Source organism: Arachis hypogaea, chromosome 15, assembly GCF_003086295.3.
Source record: "Arachis hypogaea cultivar Tifrunner chromosome 15, arahy.Tifrunner.gnm2.J5K5, whole genome shotgun sequence".
NCBI lineage: Eukaryota > Viridiplantae > Streptophyta > Magnoliopsida > Fabales > Fabaceae > Arachis > Arachis hypogaea.
In genome coordinates this window covers 13,568,757-13,593,038 of record NC_092050.1, presented here as the reverse complement: position 1 = coordinate 13,593,038, position 24,282 = coordinate 13,568,757, and the positions used below count along the sequence as shown (strand labels likewise).

The window sequence follows — 24,282 nt, the reverse complement described above, 5'->3', positions numbered from 1 at the left end:
ATCACCTAAATGAAATTCATTTAATTATTTTGTCAAATGCGATCTTTTATCATTTAATATATATATATATATATATATATATATATATATATTAATCTCATTAAAAAAGTATATAATTAAAAAGATTATACTTAATAAAATAATTAAAAATTGTTGAGAAAATCCGTTCCAATTCATTAAAATTTTCTAACGCTATTGATGAGAAAATCCATCCTTGGAGGTGCCGTCATCGTCAAAGTAGTGGGCTACTAAGTGGGTGGAGGTGGTGGAGGAGTCTACTCTGCTGAAGCAGTTGAAAGTGCAAAACTGTTGGTAGGAAATTTTCTTCTCGATTAGAGGAAATAACTTCGTTGCAAGTATAGTTTCAAACCGACAAGTAATACTCAATCAAAGTTTAATTTTTGGTTGTCACAAGTCCAACCCAATAAAAATAACCGAGAGTATTAGGCTTTCTATCATAGTCATTAATAATCATACAATGATTAACAAGAGCTAATCCTATTTAGTCATCTCCAACATTGAAAGAAGGTATAATGTTATCTTTACATGAGAGAAAGTCAAATAAGACTAGTTAATCTCAATCCAAAAGTCCTAATCAACTTACTAATTGAATTAGCAAGGGATTAGAGTCAATAGAAATAATATTAACTAACAACTCTAGATCACCAACATAAGTTGGGTATTAATGACTCAAGAGCATCTAATTCCTTTTTCCAAGCCTAGAATGCTCAAAAACTACTCTAATATCTAACCAAGCATTTTGTCAAACACTTGAAAGGCATAAAAGGAAAACATTATAAAATTACAAGAATAATAAAATCTACAACTACCCAATGCAAGGAATCAACAATAAACAAAGCAATTAACCATAAGAACATAAAATAAACATAAAACATCAATTTGCATTAAAGAAAAATCAAAGTAACAAGAGTTCATCAACATAAAAGAAATAAAATAAAGAAAATGACAAGTAAAACTAGAAAAGCTAGGATGAAAGAACAATAAATTGCAAGAAAAAGTAAATGAAAGCAAGAATTAAACCCTAGATCTAAGATGCAATTAACCTAAAACCCTAATTCTAGAGAGAAGAGTGAGCTTCTCTCTCTAGAAAACTAACTTACATGGTCTTAAGCTAATCTAATTGCTCCCCCTTGACCCATCTTGAATTCTGCATGAAATAGTCTCAGAAATGAGTTGGATTTGGGCCTAGAAAGCTCAGAAATCGCCCCCAACGAATTCACTTTACTGAGGTCACATGATCAATGTCACGCGTGCGCGTGGCCTTGAATTCTCCAAATGCTCATTTCTTCATAAATTCTCCACTTTGCATGTTTTTCTCTTCACTTGTTCCATCCAATACTTGTCTTATGAATTTGAAATCACTCAACAAACATATCAAGGCGTCGAATGGAATTAAAGTGAATTAAATTTAGCTATTTTAAGGACTAAAAAACATGTTTTCACTCTTAAGCACGAATTTAGGGAGAATTGCAAAACCATGCTATTTCATTGAATAAATATGAGATAAGTTGATAAAATTCCCTAAATTAAGCATAAGATAAACCACAAAATTGGGGTTTATCAGCAGCCGGATAACTTTCTGGTAGCGGGGGTGGCGCAGCAGAAGGAGCTACATAGTTGGGGTCAAGGACCATGATGAACGGCTGATCTTGTAGCACCCATTGCCTGTGAAGTTCCAGGAGTAGTCGGAGTAGAGAGCGACGACTGAGAAGTCCCATGGGTATCAGTAGACACCCTCCCTTTACTACAGTCACGAGGCCAATTCGTGACACCTTTGTTTGTCATCATGTTTGCAAAGAGAATACCAGCAAACATACACATAGGTCACAAAAACAATATAAAGACAAACAAAGGATATTCGCAAGTTAAAACAAAAAAAAATATGAATGCTATATAACTTAGTAAGAGAAACACATTAATTGAAATCAAGTACATAGCAATCATGATTCAATATAACTTGAAAAGTTTTTAAAAAGATGTTAATAGGCGAGCTCACAATCCAACTTTACAATTTCAACACAATATGCCAAATGAATAAGTGCATAAAGATGTTAAAGGCAAGTTCAAACAATTTAGGTTCTAGTATGACCACAAGGCTAAAGTGCACAAACTTGATAATTAAAGCAATAATCAATATGAACAAGCATCACCAAGTAACAAAATGCATCATGCTTAATCAATTGTCTAAATATATATATAATTAATTCAAACCATATGATAAAAATAAAAAAGGGTAAAGTATATTTTTTATCCTTGAAGTTTGATAAAAGTTTCAAAAATACGCCTAAGTTTTATTTTGTTTCAATTTTGTCCCAAAAGTTTTCGATTTGCATCAAATATATCCTTGACGGGTAATTTTTCAAAAAATTTAAGATCAATTCAATAACAATCTCATAAGAACAACTCTCAACATAAGCAAATCAAATATCATTTTCATGCATTATTGTTAGATTGGTCTTAAATTTTTGAAAATTTAGCCGTCGGGGGTATATTTGATGCAAATCGAAAACTTCTAGGACAAAATTAAAACAAAATAAAACTTAAGGATATTTTTGAAACTTTTGCCAAATTTTAGGAACAAAAAGTATACTTTACCCAAATAAAAAATGCTTATAAAGGCAATTTCACAAACACTTAGTGTGCATGAATATCAAATATGCAAGATCAAACCAACCAAATAGTAATTTACAACTCAGTAAATTCAACACCATTCAACCCATTTTACAACAAATTTTCAGCAAAACAGGCATTAGTAAGGGAAGTCATTAACACAATCAAGCATTTAACTAAATAGTTCCAGTAACATATTCATTAAAAATAAGAAAATTCCAAACACTTCCAGCAGTCTCAAAACCTAGTAACTTATTCTAATCATATCTTAACCACTTAAATCTATTAAAATATAAAATAACTCTAACTAAGCTAACTAACTAAAAATCAAACTAATGAAACTAAAATTAACCAAAATAGAATTAATAAAGAGATTTGATTAAGAACCTGGATTGAAAAAACAAAAAGAAAATGAAGAAAGGAAAAGGAGTTGCAGTGACACTATGTTGTTGCCAAAACTAGAGATGGCGGACATCGATCGTCGAAGTTGCGTCAAAGCTCGCTTGAAAGAGAGACGGACAACGAGAGAGGGCTATTGGAGGAGGGGGTTGTCGGAGATGGGAGAGACGAAAAGGTTAGGGAAAGAGTGAGAGACGAAAGGGTGAGAAGAGAGAGTGTAATTTGAAATGAGGGGGGAGGGGCTGCCGGAGATGGAAGAGACAAGAGGGTTAGAGAGAGAGTGAGAGGCGAGAAGGTGAGGAGAGAGACAGAGAAAGTGTGTGTAATTTGAAATGAAGGGGGAAAGGGTTTTCAGTTCTAATTTAGGGCAAAATTACTGGTGGATATATCTAACGTTAATGAATCAGCGACTGACCAAAACGTAGCGTTACACTAATTCGATTTACCATAAAAAAATTCGATCCTAAATCTGACGGTAATTATCGTGTCAATTTTTCATTTTCCCTCTAATTTTTACCGACAAATTTTTTGTCAGAAAACCGAATCCTGCCAGTCATTATATTTTTACATAGGAATGATATGCCACTAAATGGACACAACAAATTAAAACTTTAATTTTCTTAATCAATTAAATTTAATACATATCATTATTCAATTAAATTAAAAAATAACGGCTAAATACAATGAACATGTATATTAAAATTGCGATAATAACGATTTCAGTTACAAATATTCAAAATATATATTAGTTGATCTATTTAAATTATTCAATAATATTTTTTTAATTACTTTATCTCATAATCTCTCAAATGAATTATCTAAAATATCTCCAAACACGCTCAAATTTGGCACAACAACATCCTGTCACGGAAAATTTTAGAAGGTTAGATTTAACAGTGTTTGAATAGTTTTCTGGAGTGTTTGAGAATACTCTAGATGGTTCCGGAACGTTCTAGAATGTCCTAGAAGGTCCCGGAATACCCTAGAAGGTTCTAGAAGACTCTGGAAGGTCATAGAGTATTCTAGAAGAGTGTAAATGTATATAGAAGTATAAAGAGTGATATGGAATAATCTAGAAACATTTAGAGAGTTGTGGTAGGATAGATATTTGTAAAGAAGGTTCTGGATGATTAATCTGGACCGTTGATTAGATTTAATCCTAACCATCCATTGAGGAGGTGGATGGCTATAAATAGGGATGAGAGTTAGAGTTTGGGTGTGTGAATCATTTGTAACCACACTTGAGCAATAAAGTGTTCTTCCACCAAAGCTTCCTTTCTCTTGTGTTCTCTTGTATTCTTAGCTTTCTTGCTAAGTATTGAGGGTTAGGCTGACTTGGTCTTAGCTCAAGAGGTTGAGTAAGTCCGAGTGCCATCACGGTAGCGTTGGAGTGTGTCCAAGGCCGTGACAATTTGGTATCCGAGCAAGGTTCGAGAGGGAGCACAAGTCGCTTGTGGGAATGGCTTCTAGTATCACCATGGAGCATGTTGAGTCTCAAAGGGGAAGGGATACTATTCTTTCTCAATGGGGAGGCAAGAAGGTCCGTTCTTCAAGTGAGCCTAGAGGTAAAGACTCTAACTTCTTAGAAGAAAGAGTTTCTATGTTGGAAAATGTTCTATCCTCTATGGATGAGCGCTTCCAAAGGATAGAACATGACAAGGAGACCCTCGAGGCTCACGTATTAGGAGAACTAGATGCTTTCAAAGAAAGCATGCTCCAAATTGAAGAGAAGCTTGAGAATTCCTTAAAGCTATTTGAGGAAGTTCGAGTTTGGTTCGAGGAGGCGAAATCTCGACCAACCATTATAAGGGAGACGACAAAGATTGATCTCCCCAAGCCAAAGGAGTTCAAGGGCGTAAGGGACGCTCGCGAGGTGGAGAACTTCCTATGGCAAATGGAGAGGTACTTCGAAGGCCAAGGGGTGGTCGAAGAAGCAATAAAGGTACGCACTGCAGCTCTCTACCTTTCTGATAATGCTACTTTGTGGTGGAGGAGAAAGTGCGTAGATATGGAAAAGGGCACTTGCAACATAGCCACATGGGAAGATTTCAAAAGGGAATTGAAAAGACAATTCTTCCCTGAGAATGTGGTTTATGAAGCAAGGAAGAAGTTGAGGGAGTTGAAGCACAAGAGTACGATTAGCGACTACGTAAAGGAGTTTACTACTCTCACGCTTCAAATCCCCAACTTAGCATCAGAGGATGCATTGTTCTTCTTCATTGATGGACTCCAACCTTGGGCAAAGCAAGAACTACAAAGAAGGAATGTTAAGGATGTTGATGAGGCCATCGTGGTGGCCGAATCACTCACTGAGTATCATAGGGGAGACTCTAAACCTAAGTCTTCCTCCAAGCCTAGTTCTGCTAAAGGTGGGGGAGACAAGGGGAAGAGCTTCTCAACCAAGAAAGAAGGAAAATACTCTTCAAAGAAAGAGTACGAAGAAAAAAAGAAGGCTTTCGTGCCCAAAGGAGGATGCTTCGTGTGCAAGGGACCGCACCAAATGAAGGATTGTCCCAAGCTAGGGACTTTGGCATCTATTGCTGAGGAACGAGAAGCTCAAACTCAAGTAACTGAGTGTGTTGGATCTATCCAACACATAAATGCTGTGAAGACCAAAGAGGCAAGTACTGCAGAAAAGAAAGGCTTGATGTATGTCAAAGCCTTTGTCAATGAAAAACCTGTCATGGCTATGATCGACACTGGTGCTACACACAACTTCATCACGCCTGATGAAGCAAAGAGGCTTGGGTTGAAGATCACCGAAAAGAATGGCTGGTTCAAACCCGTGAATACCAAGGGTGAACCCCTTAAGGGAGTAGCAAAAAGGGTTGAGATGACTCTTGGTTCTTGGAAGGGCCTTGTGGATTTCTCAGTAGCACCCATGGACGATTTTAAAATAGTCATCGGGCTCGATTTGCAAAGGAAGGCAAATATAATACCTATGCCATACTACAATATAGTATGCGTCATGGAGAAAGGGTCTCCATGCATGGTCCCTACAGTCTCAAAGGCTGGAGGAATTCCGATGCTCTCGACCATGCAACTCAAGAAAGGTTTCAAGAAGGGAGAGACTACATATTTGGCTCTATTACAAGAGGAGTCAATATCCAAAAGAGAAGACGTTCCTCCCAAAATCAAGGAAGTCATTGAAGAAAATAAGGATGTGATGCCTCCCGAGTTGCCAAAGCAGTCACCACCTAGAAGAAAGATGGATGACAACATTGAATTGGAGTTAGGAACGAAACCGCCTATCTCAAAACCATACAGGATGTCGGCCATTTCTATGGTTGAAGGAGATATTATGCATACCATCAAGGAAGGGTTGCATCACGACCCACTAGCCAAGAAATTGGTGGAGTTGGCTAGAGAAGGTAAGACCAAAAGATTTTGGTTAGAAAACGACCTTCTCTACACAAAAGGGAGAAGACTATACGTTCCTAAATGGGACAATCTGAGAAGGAAGTTGGTAAGAGAATGCCACGACACCAAGTGGGCTGGTCACCAAGGTCAGCGAAGGACCTTAGCACTCATTGAATCTTCTTATTATTGGCCTCAAATGAGAGCTGAAGTGGAGAGCTATGTGAAGACTTGTCTTGTGTGCCAACAAGATAAGATTGAAAACAAGACACCAAGTGGGTTGTTGGAACCTCTGCCTCCATCAGAGCGACCGTGGGAAAGTGTCTCTCTAGATTTCATCTCTGCCTTACCGAAGTCCGAGGGGTTTGGATCTATTCTCGTGGTAGTGGATCGATTTTCGAAGTATGCTACCTTTATACCTTCCCCTACTGACTGCATTGCAGAGGAAGCAGCACGACTATTCTTCAAGAATGTGGTGAAGTACTGGGGATTGCCTAAGAGCATCATTAGTGATCGAGATCCACGCTTCACAGGACGACTATGGACAGAGTTGTTCAAACTCCTTGGGTTGGAGCTTCATTTCTCAACAAGCTTCCATCCTCAAACCGATGGGCAGACTGAGAGAGTGAATGCCTTACTCGAGTGTTACTTAAGGCATTTTGTGAGCGCTAATCAGAAGGATTGGACAAAACTCCTCGACATTGCTCAGTTCTCATACAATTTGCAAAGGAGTGAGTCTACAGGGAAGAGTCCGTTCGAGATTGTGACTGGACAACAGCCGCTTACGCCTCACTCTCTTTCTTCCTCTTACTCAGGGAAGAGCCCTGGAGCTTATCATATGATTAAGTCATGGGAAGAACAAGCAGATGTCACTCGTTCTTACCTCGACAAAGCTGCCAAGAGGATGAAGAAATGGGCAGATAAGAAGAGGAGGCATGCAAGCTATCAAGTGGGAGACAAGGTAATGATCAAACTTCTTCCACAACAATTCAAAGCCTTTCGCAAGGTTCATAAGGGTTTAATCCGCAAATACGAAGGACCATTTGAGATCATTGGACGTGTTGGGGAGGTTGCTTATAAAGTACAACTCCCTCCCTCTATGAAGATCCACCCAGTCTTCCATGTGAGTATGCTTAAACCATATCATGCGGACCAAGACGAACCGAGTAGAGGTAACTCGAGTCGTGCTCCGCCTGTGGTGATTAGATCTTTTGACAAAGAAATCGAAGAGATCCTAGCTAATCGCGTCGTGTGACAAAGAGGAGTACCACCAAGTATCCAATACTTGATCAAGTGGAAAGGGCTCCCGATAACTGAAGCTAGCTGGGAAACTCGCGAAAATCTGTGGCAATTTCAAGAACACCTAGAGCGCTATCATGAACAGAACGCGACGAGGACGTCTGCGCATTAGGTGTGGGAGAATGTCATGGAAAATTTTAGAAGGTTAGATTTAACAGTGTTTGAATAGTTTTCTGGAGTGTTTGAGAATACTCTAGATGGTTCCGGAACGTTCTAGAATGTCCTAGAAGGTCCCGGAATACCCTAGAAGGTTCTAGAAGACTCTGGAAGGTCATAGAGTATTCTAGAAGAGTGTAAATGTATATAGAAGTATAAAGAGTGATATGGAATAATCTAGAAACATTTAGAGAGTTGTGGTAGGATAGATATTTGTAAAGAAGGTTCTGGATGATTAATCTGGACCGTTGATTAGATTTAATCCTAACCATCCATTGAGGAGGTGGATGGCTATAAATAGGGATGAGAGTTAGAGTTTGGGTGTGTGAATCATTTGTAACCACACTTGAGCAATAAAGTGTTCTTCCACCAAAGCTTCCTTTCTCTTGTGTTCTCTTGTATTCTTAGCTTTCTTGCTAAGTATTGAGGGTTAGGCTGACTTGGTCTTAGCTCAAGAGGTTGAGTAAGTCCGAGTGCCATCACGGTAGCGTTGGAGTGTGTCCAAGGCCGTGACAATCCGCTTACTAAATATACATTTTAATATATTATAATTAATAAAGTTCATTTATAATTTTATACTAGAATAGCTTTTTTGTGTTTTCTTTCTCAATTATTTTTTCCTTAAAGAAGACTTTAAAATTACATTATAGAATACTATCTTCTAAGCAAACAAATAAAGAATATATTTTCACGTAATTCGTTTATAGAAAATATTCACATCAATAAATAAATATAAACTTATCTGCTTAGAATTGATTATATCAAATGATAAAGTATACAAAAATATTTATGTTATATAAAAATACTAGAAAACATGCACAAGCTAATATTAAAAAAAATGTCAATTTTACAAAATGTTGTCGTTGTATATTTATCTTTATATTTTTTGTTGAATAATTTATGTGCAAATTGTTAAATGAATATTTTGAAAACAAATATTTAATTTTAATATTAATTTATATATTATCTGATTAATCCTTAAATAATATAGCACTTTTAAATTTATGTTATATATAATATATTTAATTTAGATCCTTGAACATCGTTCTTATTCTAGTTAAAATAATTAAGCATTTCATCAAGAATTGATGTTACACTTTTTCGAGAAACTTGAGCCAATGAGTAATAGCTCAAATGGCATAAACTCCTCATACTCAATTAAGAGGTTGCGAGTTTGAGTCTCCTATCTTTTTAAATTTTAGCCAATGAGTTATAACTCAAATGGCATAGACTCCTCATACTCAATTAAGAGGTCGCGGATTCGAAATTTTAGCCAATGAGTAATAGTTCAAATGGCATAGTCTCCTCATACTCATATAAGAGATTGCGAGTTCGAGTCTCATATCTTTGGTTAAAAAAAAAAAAAAATGAAACTTGAACAGATTTGAAACTAGCCGTTTTTATCAAGGGCTCGAGGAATTTACAATTAAGAGAAATGTAATAAAGGATGTTAAATTTTATAAAGAGAAATATTAGAGATCCATGTTTTGTTTATAGAAAATACTATTTGTATAATAAAATTTAGTCTTTGATCAATTTTTAATATTATTTAATTATTTTTAATTAAAATATATTCTTATTTTTTAGATATACATTTATAATTAAAATTAATTTAAATTTTAAAACTAAAATTTCTCTAACTTCGTACCACTTCATAGTTAGTTATTGTTTTCTTCTTTTACGTTTCTTTTTTCTGTAACACGATTTTCTTTTTTTTTTTCTATTCTTCTATCTTGTTCTCCATTTCTTTCTTATAGTGGCCATAATTTCTTTTTCAATTGTAATATGTCTAAAATTATTAACTCATATAGAAAATATTTTTGAAACACATCCAAAATAATAAATCTAAAATTTAAATTTAAACATTAAAAATTAATTATAACACATCTAAAATTGTGAAGTAATACACAAAATATTTCTAAAACACATTCAAAATCATAAATAAAAAATTTAAACTCTTGTCGTGACCGTAATTGCAGATATAACAGTGTTGGCAGCAATTTGAGGATTGTGATTCTTTATGTTGTTCTTCTACCTAAACCATTCTCCAATGCAAATTAGGATGTTGTATATGGCATGCAAAATCTATGTGATTGAATAACTAAACAGATACATACGGTTAACTACGAATCATTTTCTCTTAAACACATCTAAAAATACCTGAGGTCCACTTCCGACGACAAAGAAGGATTAGCGACGCTGATGAGGACTAATGCGACGAGGAGTAGGATGAAGCGAGGCTGCGGACTGAGCGGCGAGGAGGAAGGCAATGCCAAGGACGAGCGAGGCGGACGACGGCGTTGCAGAGGAACGGCGAAGCGGAAGAATGGCGCTGGAGATGACGCGGCAGCATCGAGAAGGACGGCGGTGCGGACGAATAATCACACGGACGAATTAAAATCTTCAATTTTATTGAATTTATATTTTTTGAAGTGTATTTAAATGATAATTTGCTAATAATTAAAAATAATAAAACTGAAATAGAAAATTTAAATTTTAAATTTTAAATTTTAAATTTTAGTTTTATTTAGTTTGTATTTTAGATGTGTATTTAATTTTAAAAAGACACTAAATCTATTTAAATGTGTTTGTTTTATTTTTTTTAAATTATTATAATAAAATGTTGAATATTGTACAATTTTTAAAGGATACTTAGTTGAATTATTTTTTTTTATCAATATTAACTAATAGGATTAAGTATGATTTTAGTCACTAACGTAGAGGCCGAAAATTTTTTTTGTCTCTGGCCTTTTTTTGCTACAAAATGGTCTCCAAGATTTCGGTTTGTTTTAAAACCATTCTTCAGACCAAAATTTCCCTTCTCTTTCTTCTCCAAAATCATGCAGAAGCACCAGCAGAAGCACAAGCAAAAATAGAACCAGAAGCAACAACAACAATTAATCAAACAGAAGCAGCAACAGGACCACAACAACAACAATGAATCACTAATGAATCAACAATGGAATCAAATAGAAACAGAAGAAGCAGGAGCAGAAACAGAAACAGAACAACAACAACAACAATAACAATGAAACAATATAATCAATCAGAAGCATAATCAACCAGAAACAACAATAATAAAAAATCAACAATATAATAGAAGCAGCGCCACAAACCTTTTCTTCTTCTCTCTTCGCGTTACCCTAACGCCACCGTCACAGCGCGACCTCTTCTCCCTCAGCTCACCACCGAAGCCTTTCCCCTGTTCTTGCCTCGAACCAGAATCCACCGCTATCGAGCACCTCCGCCGAGCCCAGAGGAGCAGCGGCGAGATCCAACCACCGAACGACGACGAGCAACGACGGCCCTGACATTTGAAGGCGGAACTGCGACTGATTCTGGTGCTGTTGAACGGCGGCGGCAACAAAGAGCAGCGGCGGCAAAGAACGGCGACAGCGGCGGCGACGAGGATCCTTCCCTCTCTTCTTCCCGAACCCCCTCCCTCCCCCTTTCTCCCTTCACATAACCCCTTCCTCCTTTCCCCTTTACTTTATGCGTTTTCTTTTTTTTTTTTCTTAGTTTTTTTTAATTTTTTATTAAAGATAATTTGGTAATAAAAATAAAAATTTTGAAAAAGATGACGATTTTAAAACAAACTGAAATATTGGTGACCATTTTATAGCAAAAAAAAAAGGTTAAGAACAAAATAAGTTTTCGACCTCTACGTTAGGGACCAAAATCGTACTTAACCCTTAACTAATACTTTTAGACCAACATTTTAATTTTATATTATTAAAATTTAAATTTTAAAATTTAAAATTTAAGTATTTTGTACAAACAAAACTTTAATTTTGATATTAATTTATATATTATTTAATTAATCTCTAAATAATATAATATTTTTAAATTTATATTATATAATATAATTAATTTAGATTTCTGAGCATCGCTCTTATTCTAGTTAGAATAATTAACCTTTTCAAGAACTGATGTTATACCTTCTCCAGAAACTTCAACACAGATTTAAGATTAGCCATTTTTATCAATGACTCAAGGAATTTAAAATTAAGAGAAATGTAAAAAAAGGATATTATATGTTATAAAGAAAAATATTAGGATCAATATTTTTTTATCAATATTAATTAATATTTTAGGTTAATATTTTAATTTAATATTATTATAATTTATAATTTAATTTTAATATTTAAAATTTAAAAAAAATCATAAATTTTGTCGGTAATGCGACGTTTCCCTTTTATAAATATGATAAAGTGAGTTGTTTCATATTTGTGAAAAAACCCTTTTATAAATATGATAAAGTGAGTTGTTTCATATTTGTGAAAAAATTCCGTTAGGAAGCGAATGAAATATTTTTACAATGTGTACAATGAATTATTTATTTGGCTTAATATGAGTTAAAAAAATAAATATTTAGGATAAAATACTACTAATTTCTCAAACACAATATACTCATATTATCTAGAATAACCATCTGAGTACCAGAGATAATAAACATCTGATATCCTACTGAATGGAACATCCTTATATTTCCATTATACACATTATATAGATACTTCATTGACTCCTTATACTTCATTTTTTGTGAAAATAAAATATTTCACAATGATTAAATAATAAAAAAAATAAGGCGTGAGATCAGACTTGTTCTCATTCGTCTAGAAATTAAACGAACAAATAACGTTGAAATCCGTTGTAATGAAAGACTAGACTTTTTCTCAATCATGTTGGTTTCTCCTCCCGTTCCGATCCCAATTCGCATTTTCATTTGGTGTTTCCACTTGCCTCTAGTTGACTTTCTTTTACTCGATGATCAAAGTCAAACACTCATATATATATGCATCGATCTTGCATTGCAATATCTGTATCCTCTTCATTCTTCGTTCTTTCGAATTCCAGCCATTTTAGCAACTCCAAATCATGGCTCATTTGGTGTACGGTGAAACTCCATCCTTTGGAGGCTCACATCACGGACAACCCCACCAATTTCTTCCATTTCCAACTTCTTCAAGCTCTTTACCCATTTTCCTCTTACATGGCAACTTGGAAATATGGATCCACGAGGCCAAGAACCTTCCCAACATGGACACCTTCAGCAACAAGCTAGGAGGCATGCTTTCCAAGCTCCCTATGAATCTTGGAGGCAAAATAGAAGGCCACGTGTCCCAAAACTTATCCACCAGTGATCCCTATGTCACAGTGTCTGTGTCAGGTGCTGTAATAGCCAGAACCTTTGTCATCAGAAATTCTGAGAACCCTGTTTGGATGCAGCACTTCAATGTCCCTGTTGCTCATCATGCTGCAGAGGTTCACTTCGTTGTCAAGGACAGTGATTTCGTGGGGTCACAGATTATAGGTGCAGTTGGGATCCCAGTGGAAAGGTTAATCGATGGTACAAAAGTTGAAGGCGTTTTCCCTATCCTTAATGCTAGCGGAAAACCTTGTAAGCATGGAGCAGTGTTGAATTTGTCAGTTCAGTACACACATGTTGATAAGGTTGCCCTTTATGGTAATGGTGTAGGTGCTGGTCCTAATTATGAAGGGGTCCCAGACACTTACTTTCCTCTTAGAAAGGGTGGAAGAGTTACACTCTATCAGGATGCTCATGTTCATGAAGGTTTCCTTAACAATTTGGATGCCAATTATAAGCATAAAAGTTGTTGGGATGACATATTTGATGCAATAAGTGAGGCACGTAGATTGGTATATATTGTTGGTTGGTCTGTTTACTACAATGTCAGTTTGATTCGAGGTACTAGAGGTGATGGAAAGGATTGCACTTTAGGTGAACTTCTCAAAGCCAAATCACAGGAAGGTGTGAGAGTTTTGCTCCTTGTGTGGGATGATCCTACTTCCAATAGCTTCCTTGGTCAGAAAACGGTAACAAATTAAACTTCAATTAAGCTTTGTATTGGTGATTCTGTTTGCTGCTGCTTATGCTGTTGTTTAGTTTAAGCTTTTTGTCATGCCTAGCTGTTTTTGACAGTTATTCAATTTATAGTTTAGGCCTTTTGATTAAGATAATGGTAGTAATATAAACCAATATGGTTAGTTTTTTGGATATGGATCAAACAATTATGATCAACAATGTTGCTGTTTCAATTTTAATATATGAAAATATCTAATTTATCTATATATCATTAGAATCTTGTGCAATTTATTAAAATTGGGTGATGTGTTAACTGATTTCATATAGTATTAATTTTAACACTTATTTTTAAGTTCAATTAAGCATGTTACAATATTTAAAGAATAATCTTATTAAAAGTAAATTTAATAAAGGATTTAGTTAATATGTGTCCTAAAGACATATGATAAGCTTACTACTAGTAAAAAATTTTAAACGTTTTTAAATGCATTGAAAATTTAAATTTTTTTATATTTTTAATAAAAACTTTTTATTTTGTAATCTTAATATATGCCCTTATAGCACATGATAGATAAACTTTTTAATAAAATAAGTTACTCAATTCATTGTTAAATTGAATAGAATAAGACATATCAATTCGTTCTTGTTCATAATACATTACATGCCTGATTAAAGTTAAATTTTTTATAGCACTATTACTTGAAAATACAAAATATACAAACTAATCCTACAATTAAAACCACAATTATCAACCCCATAAATATAAAAGTCATTAGCATTTTTATAAATCTAACTTTTGCTTCTAGACTACTCATTCTCCATACAATATTTACTTTCCTCTCATCATGATTGTTCTCAATTTGTGCATTAGTTTCTGTATCTCTATTTCTTCCGTCATATTCATCTTCATCAACCCACTTCAAAAAGTTACAATGACACTTTTTTTGCAAAACTTTAAAAACTATTATGATTGAAAACCCCTACAACTAGTAAGGATATTAAAGAAGAAAGAATTCATAAGAACAACTCACTCGGTATCTTGGACATGTATAGAACAATCTATCAAGATTCTATAAACTCTCAAATTTCTTGATCAATGTCTTCGGCCCACAATGACATATTAGGTCTTCATTCTTCCTCTTTCTTCGCATAAACGAGTTGGACCCATACCTACCAAGTGAGTGAAAAGACACCCCACCACAACGACCTCTGTTTCCACCACTCATCATGCCGGCGACCTCCAATCTTAATCTTTAAACCACTGCAACTTCACTCCAACAACGTAAGGGCAGCTTTGTGCTGTCATAGATCTTAACGGGTCAGATCAGCTTCTGTTAACGGTGTTAGTGAGGGATGACTAACGTAACTAACTTAAAATCTTTTACAAATGAATTTGATTAAAAGAATGTTTAGAGTCTAATTTGAACATTTACTCTGAAAATATTAATAGTATCATAGGAGCATAAGCCATTTTGATTTTTGTGCTGTCTTGAGTTTCATCAATCCCACATTGAAATACACGATTTGAGAGCTTCCATACTAGTTGCAAACATATTTGATAACTTTGTAAGATTTATAAAATAAATTAGTTTATGTTTGGATGTGAATAATGTAATTGATTACCTTGTCCATCAGATGATACCTTGTACTGTAACTAGTTTCTTTAACACTATCTTCAAATTATTCTGATATGTAGGTTGGACTAATGGACACTCATGATGAGGACACTCGCCATTTCTTCAAGCACTCTTCCGTACGAGTGCTTCTCTGCCCAAGAGCTGGTGGAAAAGGACATAGTTTGCTTAAAACACAGGTGAGCCAGAAATGACATATGTTCATCAGTTCATATATATCCAACTACATACTAATATTTATAGTTTTGTATTCCGGATTTATATTTTTTCTTTACATCTTCTTGTGTACAAAGTAATATGACGAATACATTTATGAGAAGTGGTAGCTTTTTGCTTGCCTTATTCTTAATTACTATTTTTTTAGGAAGCTGGGACTATCTATACCCATCACCAAAAGACTGTCATTGTGGATGCTGATGCAGGGCATCACAAAAGAAAGATTGTAGCTTTCATAGGAGGACTTGATTTATGTGTTGGAAGATATGATACACCAGAACATTCTCTCTTTAGGACTTTGCAGACAACTCACAAAGATGACTTTCATAATCCTAACTTTAAGGTATATCATATCATCCCTTTCTATTTTTATTGGTTTTCAATTCCAGTTAATGATATTTAATGTTCATTAGCATTATCCATCTTTCAATTTGTGTACTATATACTAAGCAGGGGCCTGTTACTGGGTGTCCAAGAGAACCATGGCATGATTTGCACTCGAGAATTGATGGTCCAGCAGCATATGACATCCTGACCAATTTTGAGGAGCGTTGGTTAAGGGCAATAAAAATGAGCAAACTCCAGAAGATGAAAAGTTCATATGATGATTCATTACTGAAAGTTGATAGAATTGCAGACATTGTTGGGATTGATCAAGTTACTAGCCTTAATGGTGAAGATAACCGTGAGACTTGGCATGTTCAGGTATTAATAATTGATCGAAAAAGAATTCTTCCATTACATCCTTTGAGAAACATCTCCGTTATCAGTGTACATGCTACTGACTGTAACCACATTCTTCTAACTTAAGGTCTTCCGTTCAATTGATTCGAATTCTGTCAAAGGATTTCCAAAGGAACCTAAAGATGCTATAAGAAGGGTGAGAAATAATATTATTATTTGGCATGTGACTTTCTTTATATGCTGAAAAATTTAGCTTTAACTTGAGGCTGCCTGAGCTGATTATGATTATTATTTCATTGCACAGAACTTGGTGTGTGGAAAGAATGTAATGATAGACATGAGCATACATTCTGCATATGTCAAGGCAATCAGATCTGCCCAAAAATTCATATATATTGAGAACCAGTATTTTCTTGGATCATCATATAATTGGGATTCTCACAAAGACCTTGGTGAGTAATGAGCAAAGATCTGTTCCCTAGAATTATACTATTAGCAGGGGATTTAAAAAAGTCCTTTTAGTTTTTACAAATTACTCACCATATTTCTTTGCAGGTGCAAACAACTTAATTCCAATGGAACTTGCACTAAAGATAGCCAACAAAATCAAACACCATGAGAGATTTTGTGTGTATATTGTGATTCCTATGTGGCCTGAAGGTATACCGACAGGTACAACTACTCAGCGGATTCTGTTTTGGCAGGTAAGCTTCCTTCACGACTTCAAAAAAGTGTCAATTGCAATATGTTAAGGTAATACCCTTACTGCTACTAATTGAGTTTCTTGTTCATATACATGTTGACTTTTGGCAGTTCAAAACAATGCAAATGATGTATGAAACGATTTACAAGGCCTTACAAGAAGCCGGGCTTGACAATGAGTATGAACCACAAGACTATTTGAATTTCTTTTGCCTTGGTAATCGTGAGATCCCTGAAAATGAAAATATTGGAAATCCTAGCGGTGAAAACACTCCTCAGGTACGTTAGTAATTAGTTCTTTTTCCCTACTCCAACTGTCTCATTAGTCATGTCTTGTTGATCAAATGTCATAGCATAACATTGTTATTGTGTAATCCAGGCACTCACCAAAAAGAACAGGAGATTCATGATTTATGTTCATTCAAAAGGAATGATCGTGGATGATGAGTATGTGTTGCTGGGTTCTGCAAACATAAACCAGCGATCAATGGAAGGCACCAGAGACACCGAGATAGCAATGGGAGCATATCAGCCTCATCATACCTGCACAACTAACAGGTCTAAACCCCGAGGCCAGGTCCATGGCTACAGAATGTCATTGTGGAAGGAGCATATTGGAGGAGTGGAAACATGTTTCGAGCATCCGGAGAGCCTTGAATGTGTGAGACGGATTAGGTCGTTGAGTGAGCATAACTGGAGACAGTATGCAGCTGATGAAGTAACCGAATTGAAGAGCCATCTGTTGAAGTACCCTGTTCATGTTGATTCAAAGGGCAATGTGGGATCCCTTCCTGGCTGGGAAACATTCCCTGATCTTGGTGGCAACATTACCGGCACCTTCACACTATTGCAAGAAAATCTCACCATCTGATCTTATCAACCAATGAAAATCAAAAGTGTGAGATTTACAAAAAAAGATAGAGAATGGTAACAATACAAGCAAAGTTTCACCATTATACAGGACAATGATTGTAACTAACGTGGATCCAATTCTTAAAGGTGATCCATTTCTTCCTTGCATTCTATACTATGGAAAAGTTAACTTGAGAACCATGTTACTTTGCTTCCATGTCAGAATACTTGCATTATTACTTGATTCTTCTAATATATTTTTACTCAGAGAGGATAATTTTGGCAGGTATATTTATTATTGGGATAAACCCATTGCCTCTAAATGATAACTTAATGGGTGAAAATTTCAAACCGAACTTTTGGTCTTTTTAGATCTCTACTAAACAGTTAATTTCAGTTAAGAGTTAATATAATACATTATCACTTGGATCTTGATGTCCTGGCTCCTCAGCGCGCTAAATTGTTTTTTCAGACATGAACATGTGAATAATCTATAATCCCTACCTAACATCAGACTGTAATTTATGAGAATATTTATGTACGAAAGCCAAAGCGAAAGAATAACCAAAATGCACGTGGTTTAGATAACTTTTACTTTCTGAAATTGACAAACGGTTTTCCAGGTTTGTTGAGAGTGTTTTTTTTCCCCTGAAATAAAAGAAAGGCAAAAAGTATGATGATACACTTAAAAAAATTATATAGTAAGATTAAAAAAGTCATTAAGTTTTTAAGTAAAAAAAATCATAAATGATCTGATCGTATATAATTTGACCCCGGAACAACATATATAAGCAGAAGGTCAATACGTCAATGTAAATATCGAAAGCCTTTTACTATTTTTCTATTTATTTATTTTATTTGCACATATGACATGTACATTCTTTCGAAGTTGCGATGAGAAATAGAGACCTTTTGAAAATGAACTCGCATTGATATTATTGAACAAGAATAGGCACGGCATATACAGGTTACAGAAACATACCATCTACCATAATAATCTCGCTTGCATGTGAGCATGACTGGTTTCCCTTTCCTTGATTCACCATGAAAGACTTTTGGAGCAGTGACAGGAAATATGAACCATCAAACACCAGCTTCACGTTTCACGGAACGTATTTTCAGAATTTTGAAGTTCGACAGCTAAATTACTGTATAATTATCGCAAGCCAAGAAATACAGAATGGTCTTTATCTATCACTACACTTGATGGAATTAAATTGTTGATGGATTCAGAATGAAGATCAATCGTTTATTTCTATCAAAATAATTTTTTAGTTTCTATAAAATAGTTGTCTATTTGTTTGTTCTCAATGTGGTAGAAACTAAAGAGACAAAATATCACAATGTGTAGATGACATTTATGTATTAGTAATCTTTAAAAAATTATGGATAAATTAATTTAATTTTTGAAACATTTAAATATGAGTTAACTTCATACTAATGCGATCAGTGTTATGTACTAGCAATGAGATCCAAATTACCTTTTTTTTTTCCTTTTAAAATTAGGAGTGAGATTTAAACTCAAGACTTCTAAATGAGAAGAAGAGATTATATCATTTAAGACCATGTTCTTTCACTTAATTTTTCTCCAAACTACCTTATTATGTATGTTAGTATAATAAGTACCAACTTGATTCATATTTATATTTTTAAATGATTAAAGATGTTAACTTTTTTTTAGAGACTAAATTACATGCTTCTCTTTTTGAGGAGTGCTAGGGCCAATAGATCTTGTGATTTGTAACTATCAATTAGTCATCAATAGTATTTTTAATAGTGTGAGATTACTCATTTTTCTTTTACTAGTTAAATAAATTTTAATAAAAATGTTTTTTTAAAGGAATATCTCAACACAATAAGTGGAGCAAACGAGACAACAAACAGAAAACCATAGTCAAAGGAAGTAAGCTACTTAAGGAACAGTAATAGATATCTCCTGTTGTCTTTGGCATTACCATCAATAACAAAAGAAATCCACACCTAACCACTCCTTACAGATGGATAACATCATCAACCCATTTTCCTGTATTCTGAAAGATCCTTCTATTCCTTTTTAGCCAAATATTCCAAATAATTGCATAGAAATATACCATCCACCGCTTGCGCTCCTGCTTACTAATTGATAGCTCAGTCCAACTTTGAAAATGTTCCTTTAGCGACCCTGGGCACGACCATTGCCTTCCAACAAAAAACAGCCAAGAACACCAAACCTGCCAAGAAACATTAGTCTCTCCTTCGTATTGACCCTTCCAATCAAAACAAACCAAACAAACAATTTAACTCTTGGTAGGATTAGGCCTTTTCAAACTGTCTTAGTAAGGCTGTAACTTGTTATATCTTCCGAAAGCATTTCCACCTGCAGTGCATGCACAAAGAAGTTAGTAGAAAATACACATTGTTTATCAAATTTCCACACAACTTTATCCTCTCTATTATATGCAAGATTAACCACTCTTAAAGTTTCATGCATCTGGTTCACTAAGTCCAACTTCCGTTGGAATAGCTCTTGCCTCCATTGGAAGTTCCATCTCCACTCTAACCCGTCCCAAAATCCACAATCCCCTATAATGGATCCTGTTTGATTTGAAACTGAGAAGAGCCTTGGAAAATGATTTTCAGGGGCCCTCCACGCAATCATACATCTTCCCAGAAACGAGTTCCTCTTCCATCACCAATCTCCATAGACAACACATTGATCATCTTCTATCTTACTTGTTGATCCTTGAACTGTATTTGACAGATATCCTTCCATAGACCCCTTAAATAGGTAACACCTGAGTTGACAGCATCATATTAGGATTCAGATTGTTACAAGAGCATACCACCTTTTTTCATAAGAGACAATCCTTCTTCAAAAATGTCACCACCACTTAAAAAAAAGGCTGTATTACGCACCATAGCATCCCTGACGCTTAATCCACCAAACTGTTTAGGAGCTTGCACAACCTCCCACCTGATCATTGCTATATCATTCCTACCATTTTTCTTACTCCAAAAAAATTTCTTCTCTAAAAAAATTAATTTTTCTACAATAATTTTTAATATTTTATACAAATTCAAATAATAAACAAAAAATTGTTCAATACAGATATAATAAAAACCAGTTTCAAGGCTCTATTGAGGCCTTGGCTTTATTAAAAGTGCTGGCCTATTTTGAGCATTGACCCTAACATTTTAACTATAGAATTATTTGTTTTTTCACCTTTACTACACAGAAGAAAAAAAAAAGGCATAAAACTTTAAAAATGAGGATAACTTTTTTATTTTATATTAAATTTAATTTTCATGTAAGTCACCAAATTGTGTACTGCACTAAACGAATTTCCAAACTCTTATAAGATTACTTGAGTTGTATAAAATAAAACTCTTTTTATTGCATTAAAATTAATTTTTTTATATAAAAAAGGAAAATAGTAATGTTTTTTAGTTTTTATAATCACCGTCGCAGCTGTCCTCGACTCCTTGTCCTAGAAAGAAAATAACAGGAATTGTCCACTCCAACTCCAAGTGTCATATAAATATCCACAGAAATAGAGCAAGAGAAGAAGCAGCCAACCACATTAATACATTATTATTCACCCATTCTTTCATTCCGACACAATGGGCTTACCAGCTAACGGCTGCGCCGGTGACAAGCAACTCAAGTTCTTGATCTACGGGCGCACCGGCTGGATTGGTGGCCTCCTGGGCAAGCTCTGTGAAGCCCAAAGCATCCCCTTCGTCTACGGCTCTGGCCGCCTAGAGAACCGTTCCTCCCTCGAGGCGGACATTGCCGCTGTCAACCCCAGCCACGTCTTCAATGCTGCCGGCGTGACCGGCAGGCCCAACGTCGACTGGTGCGAGTCTCACAAGGTGGAGACCATCCGCACGAACGTGGTCGGCACCCTCACCCTGGCTGACGTGTGCCGCGAGAAGGGCCTCATTCTGATCAACTACGCCACCGGCTGCATCTTCGAGTACGACTCCATCCACACCCTCGGATCCGGCGTCGGCTTCAAGGAGGAGGACACTCCCAACTTCATCGGATCCTACTACTCCAAGACCAAAGCCATGGTATACATTTAGATCCCTCCAATCCAAAGTCGCATGGCATGTTGAAATGTGTTGGACTCTGTCTTGTGGTTTCAGTTTTCAATTTCAGATCAGATCGACACGTCAATGTTGGAGATGTGTTTTTCAAAATTAATATATAACAAAATAAAATAATATTCTGAGTTTCCTTTGTGGTGTGCGTGGTAGGTGGAAGATCTGCTGCGGAACTACGAGAATGTGTGCACGTTGAGAGTGAGGATGCCAATCTCATCCGATCTGAGTAACCCACGGAACTTCATAACGAAGATAACACGTTACGAGAAGGTAGTTGACATCCCGAATTCGATGACGATACTTGACGAGCTGCTTCCGATCTCGATAGAGATGGCGAAGAGGAATCTGACTGGGATATGGAACTTCACGAACCCAGGAGTGGTGAGCCACAACGAGATTCTTGAGATGTACAGGGACTATGTGGATCCGAGCTTCACTTGGAAGAACTTCACATTGGAGGAGCAGGCCAAGGTCATTGTTGCCCCAAGGAGCAACAACGAGCTTGATGCCTCCAAGTTGAAAAAAGAGTTCCCTCAACTCTTGTCCATTAAGGACTCACTTGTTAAGTATGTTTTCCAGCCTAACGCAAAGCTTGCTGCACCTTGATTCATCAATTCGGTTTTTGCATTGTGTGCATTAATATGGCTGCTTGTCTTCTTTTTTTGTATTCTGTATTCGCAATGATTCATCATCAATAAATTAGTCGCCAGTTACTTTATACTTGATACAATGGATCAGTTAGCGTGCTCTGTTTCTCTGAAGCGGGGTTTAGTTGATACTTGATACGTTCAATAATAGATCTCTTTTCTTTCTCATCAAGATTCACTAAGAGTCAATTAAATTGTTCCTGCCAAGATTCAAAAAGGAGCCCCAAAGTCTCTTGCGTCACCAGGTGCGTATGGCATCCAGAAGGAAAAGAGGCCCAACAATAGCCCAAAAGATGCTCCAACCAACCTAGGCTCGGATAGCCGGCATAGCCCTAGCAGTAGAGAATCCCACACAAACTCCCCTCGCGACCTGGCCCTCGGATAGGGGTGTCATTCTACTTAACCACCAGCCTTGCAGCCGAGGCTTGGAGCTAGTGGCAGTATCTACTGCCTTACAAGAAGTTGCATCCGGGTTCAAGTCCTATGAAAGGAAAAATGAACCTTTAAATGTATTTATGTAGTGTGTGAGAGTGTGTTGTGTGGGTGTGTAATAATGATACATGAGTAATATCTAGGATTAAGGGCTGTCTAATCTGACCAAAAAAAAAAAAAAAACACCAGCCTTAGGTTTAACTATAAATACCCATAGGTGAAGTCTAAAATCAAGTTACACATTTTAGTTATACACCATTACACCTATTGACTTTTGTATTTGAGTCCTTGCATGGCTATTTCCGTACATTGCTCAAGGACTTCAAGTCACTCCCGTTTCAGACCCAATTACCTTCACACTAGCCCAAGATAAAACTTAAAAACAACGACTAAACCATAATTAACGGCAAGTTTAAGCTATATACTATAGAGGAACAATTCTTTTGCTCTTGGAATATAATAGAGTTAAGAATATATATACAAATAGGTCCCTAAAAAATTGTGTCAGACTGTTTTCGTTCCAAAATTTTTTTTATTACATTAAGATCTTTAAAATTTATAAAATTAAGACATATAAGTCATTTTATCACACTTTTGAGGATTTATTTGTGCAAATGAAACCAACATATTTGACTAAAGTAGAAATTTATATGTCTTATTTTTATAAAGTTAAAATAAAGTTCAAGGAATGTCCTATTTCGTATTCATTCGACCGAGAAGTCATACAAAGAAAGGTTCTTTCATGCAATGCATAACGGGCGGGCCTCCTATGGATTCCTCCAACTCAATCTTTCTTATGTAATTTTCCAACCTTCACTTCCTCTGCTTACTTATTTTAAATAAGAGAGATAGGAGCGAGCAAGGAGAGCTAGAGTAAAGAGCCTTGCCGCCCAATCCTTCCCAACTCTGGCCGCCTGTAGCTAATTCCGAATCTCAATGCAATAAAAAATTTTTGTAGGCGAAAACATCCGACCTATTTGAGTATATACTCTAGAATTAGTTATTCACATCGTTACTCGTTTCCGCACCTCTCTTGATGCTGTTCTTTCTCACTGGTTCTTGCTATTCTCTTTGATTTTTGCTCTTGTTTAAGCCCTCTTAATCTGCCACATGATCAGCTCTATCGTTAACATTGCCTCCTTATAAGAACATGCACCAGAGACATTAATCACTGCTGCAAATAGCTTCTTTGGTTCTCACACATTTCCTGCTTTCAATTGAGATGCACAACTGGATTTCGTTTTTTCTTTTTCTTTCTTCCCGTGTTTCAGCTTTCAATATATATCAATGTATTAATCAGTTTATATTCAGGAGTACCTTCATAACTAATTAATTATAGGAATACAATAACGACGAAGAG

General features: G+C 35.7%; 2 protein-coding genes across 2 annotated transcripts; both read left to right on the top strand.

The window, feature by feature from the left end:
* Positions 1-12,344: 12,344 nt before the first annotated feature.
* Positions 12,345-18,046, top strand: LOC112749549 (phospholipase D gamma 1). The gene is made up of 9 exons (XM_025797831.3): positions 12,345-13,680; positions 15,366-15,482; positions 15,668-15,862; positions 15,973-16,224; positions 16,331-16,399; positions 16,508-16,655; positions 16,759-16,907; positions 17,017-17,184; positions 17,285-18,046. The coding sequence occupies exons 1-9, from the start codon at positions 12,721-12,723 to the stop codon at positions 17,774-17,776; spliced, it is 2,550 nt and encodes an 849-aa protein (XP_025653616.1). The 5' UTR covers positions 12,345-12,720; the 3' UTR covers positions 17,777-18,046.
* Positions 18,047-21,098: 3,052 nt separating this feature from the next.
* LOC112749548 (bifunctional dTDP-4-dehydrorhamnose 3,5-epimerase/dTDP-4-dehydrorhamnose reductase) lies at positions 21,099-22,561 on the top strand. Its single transcript, XM_025797830.2, has 2 exons — positions 21,099-21,810; positions 21,997-22,561. The coding sequence occupies exons 1-2, from the start codon at positions 21,358-21,360 to the stop codon at positions 22,447-22,449; spliced, it is 906 nt and encodes a 301-aa protein (XP_025653615.1). The 5' UTR covers positions 21,099-21,357; the 3' UTR covers positions 22,450-22,561.
* Positions 22,562-24,282: the final 1,721 nt, after the last annotated feature.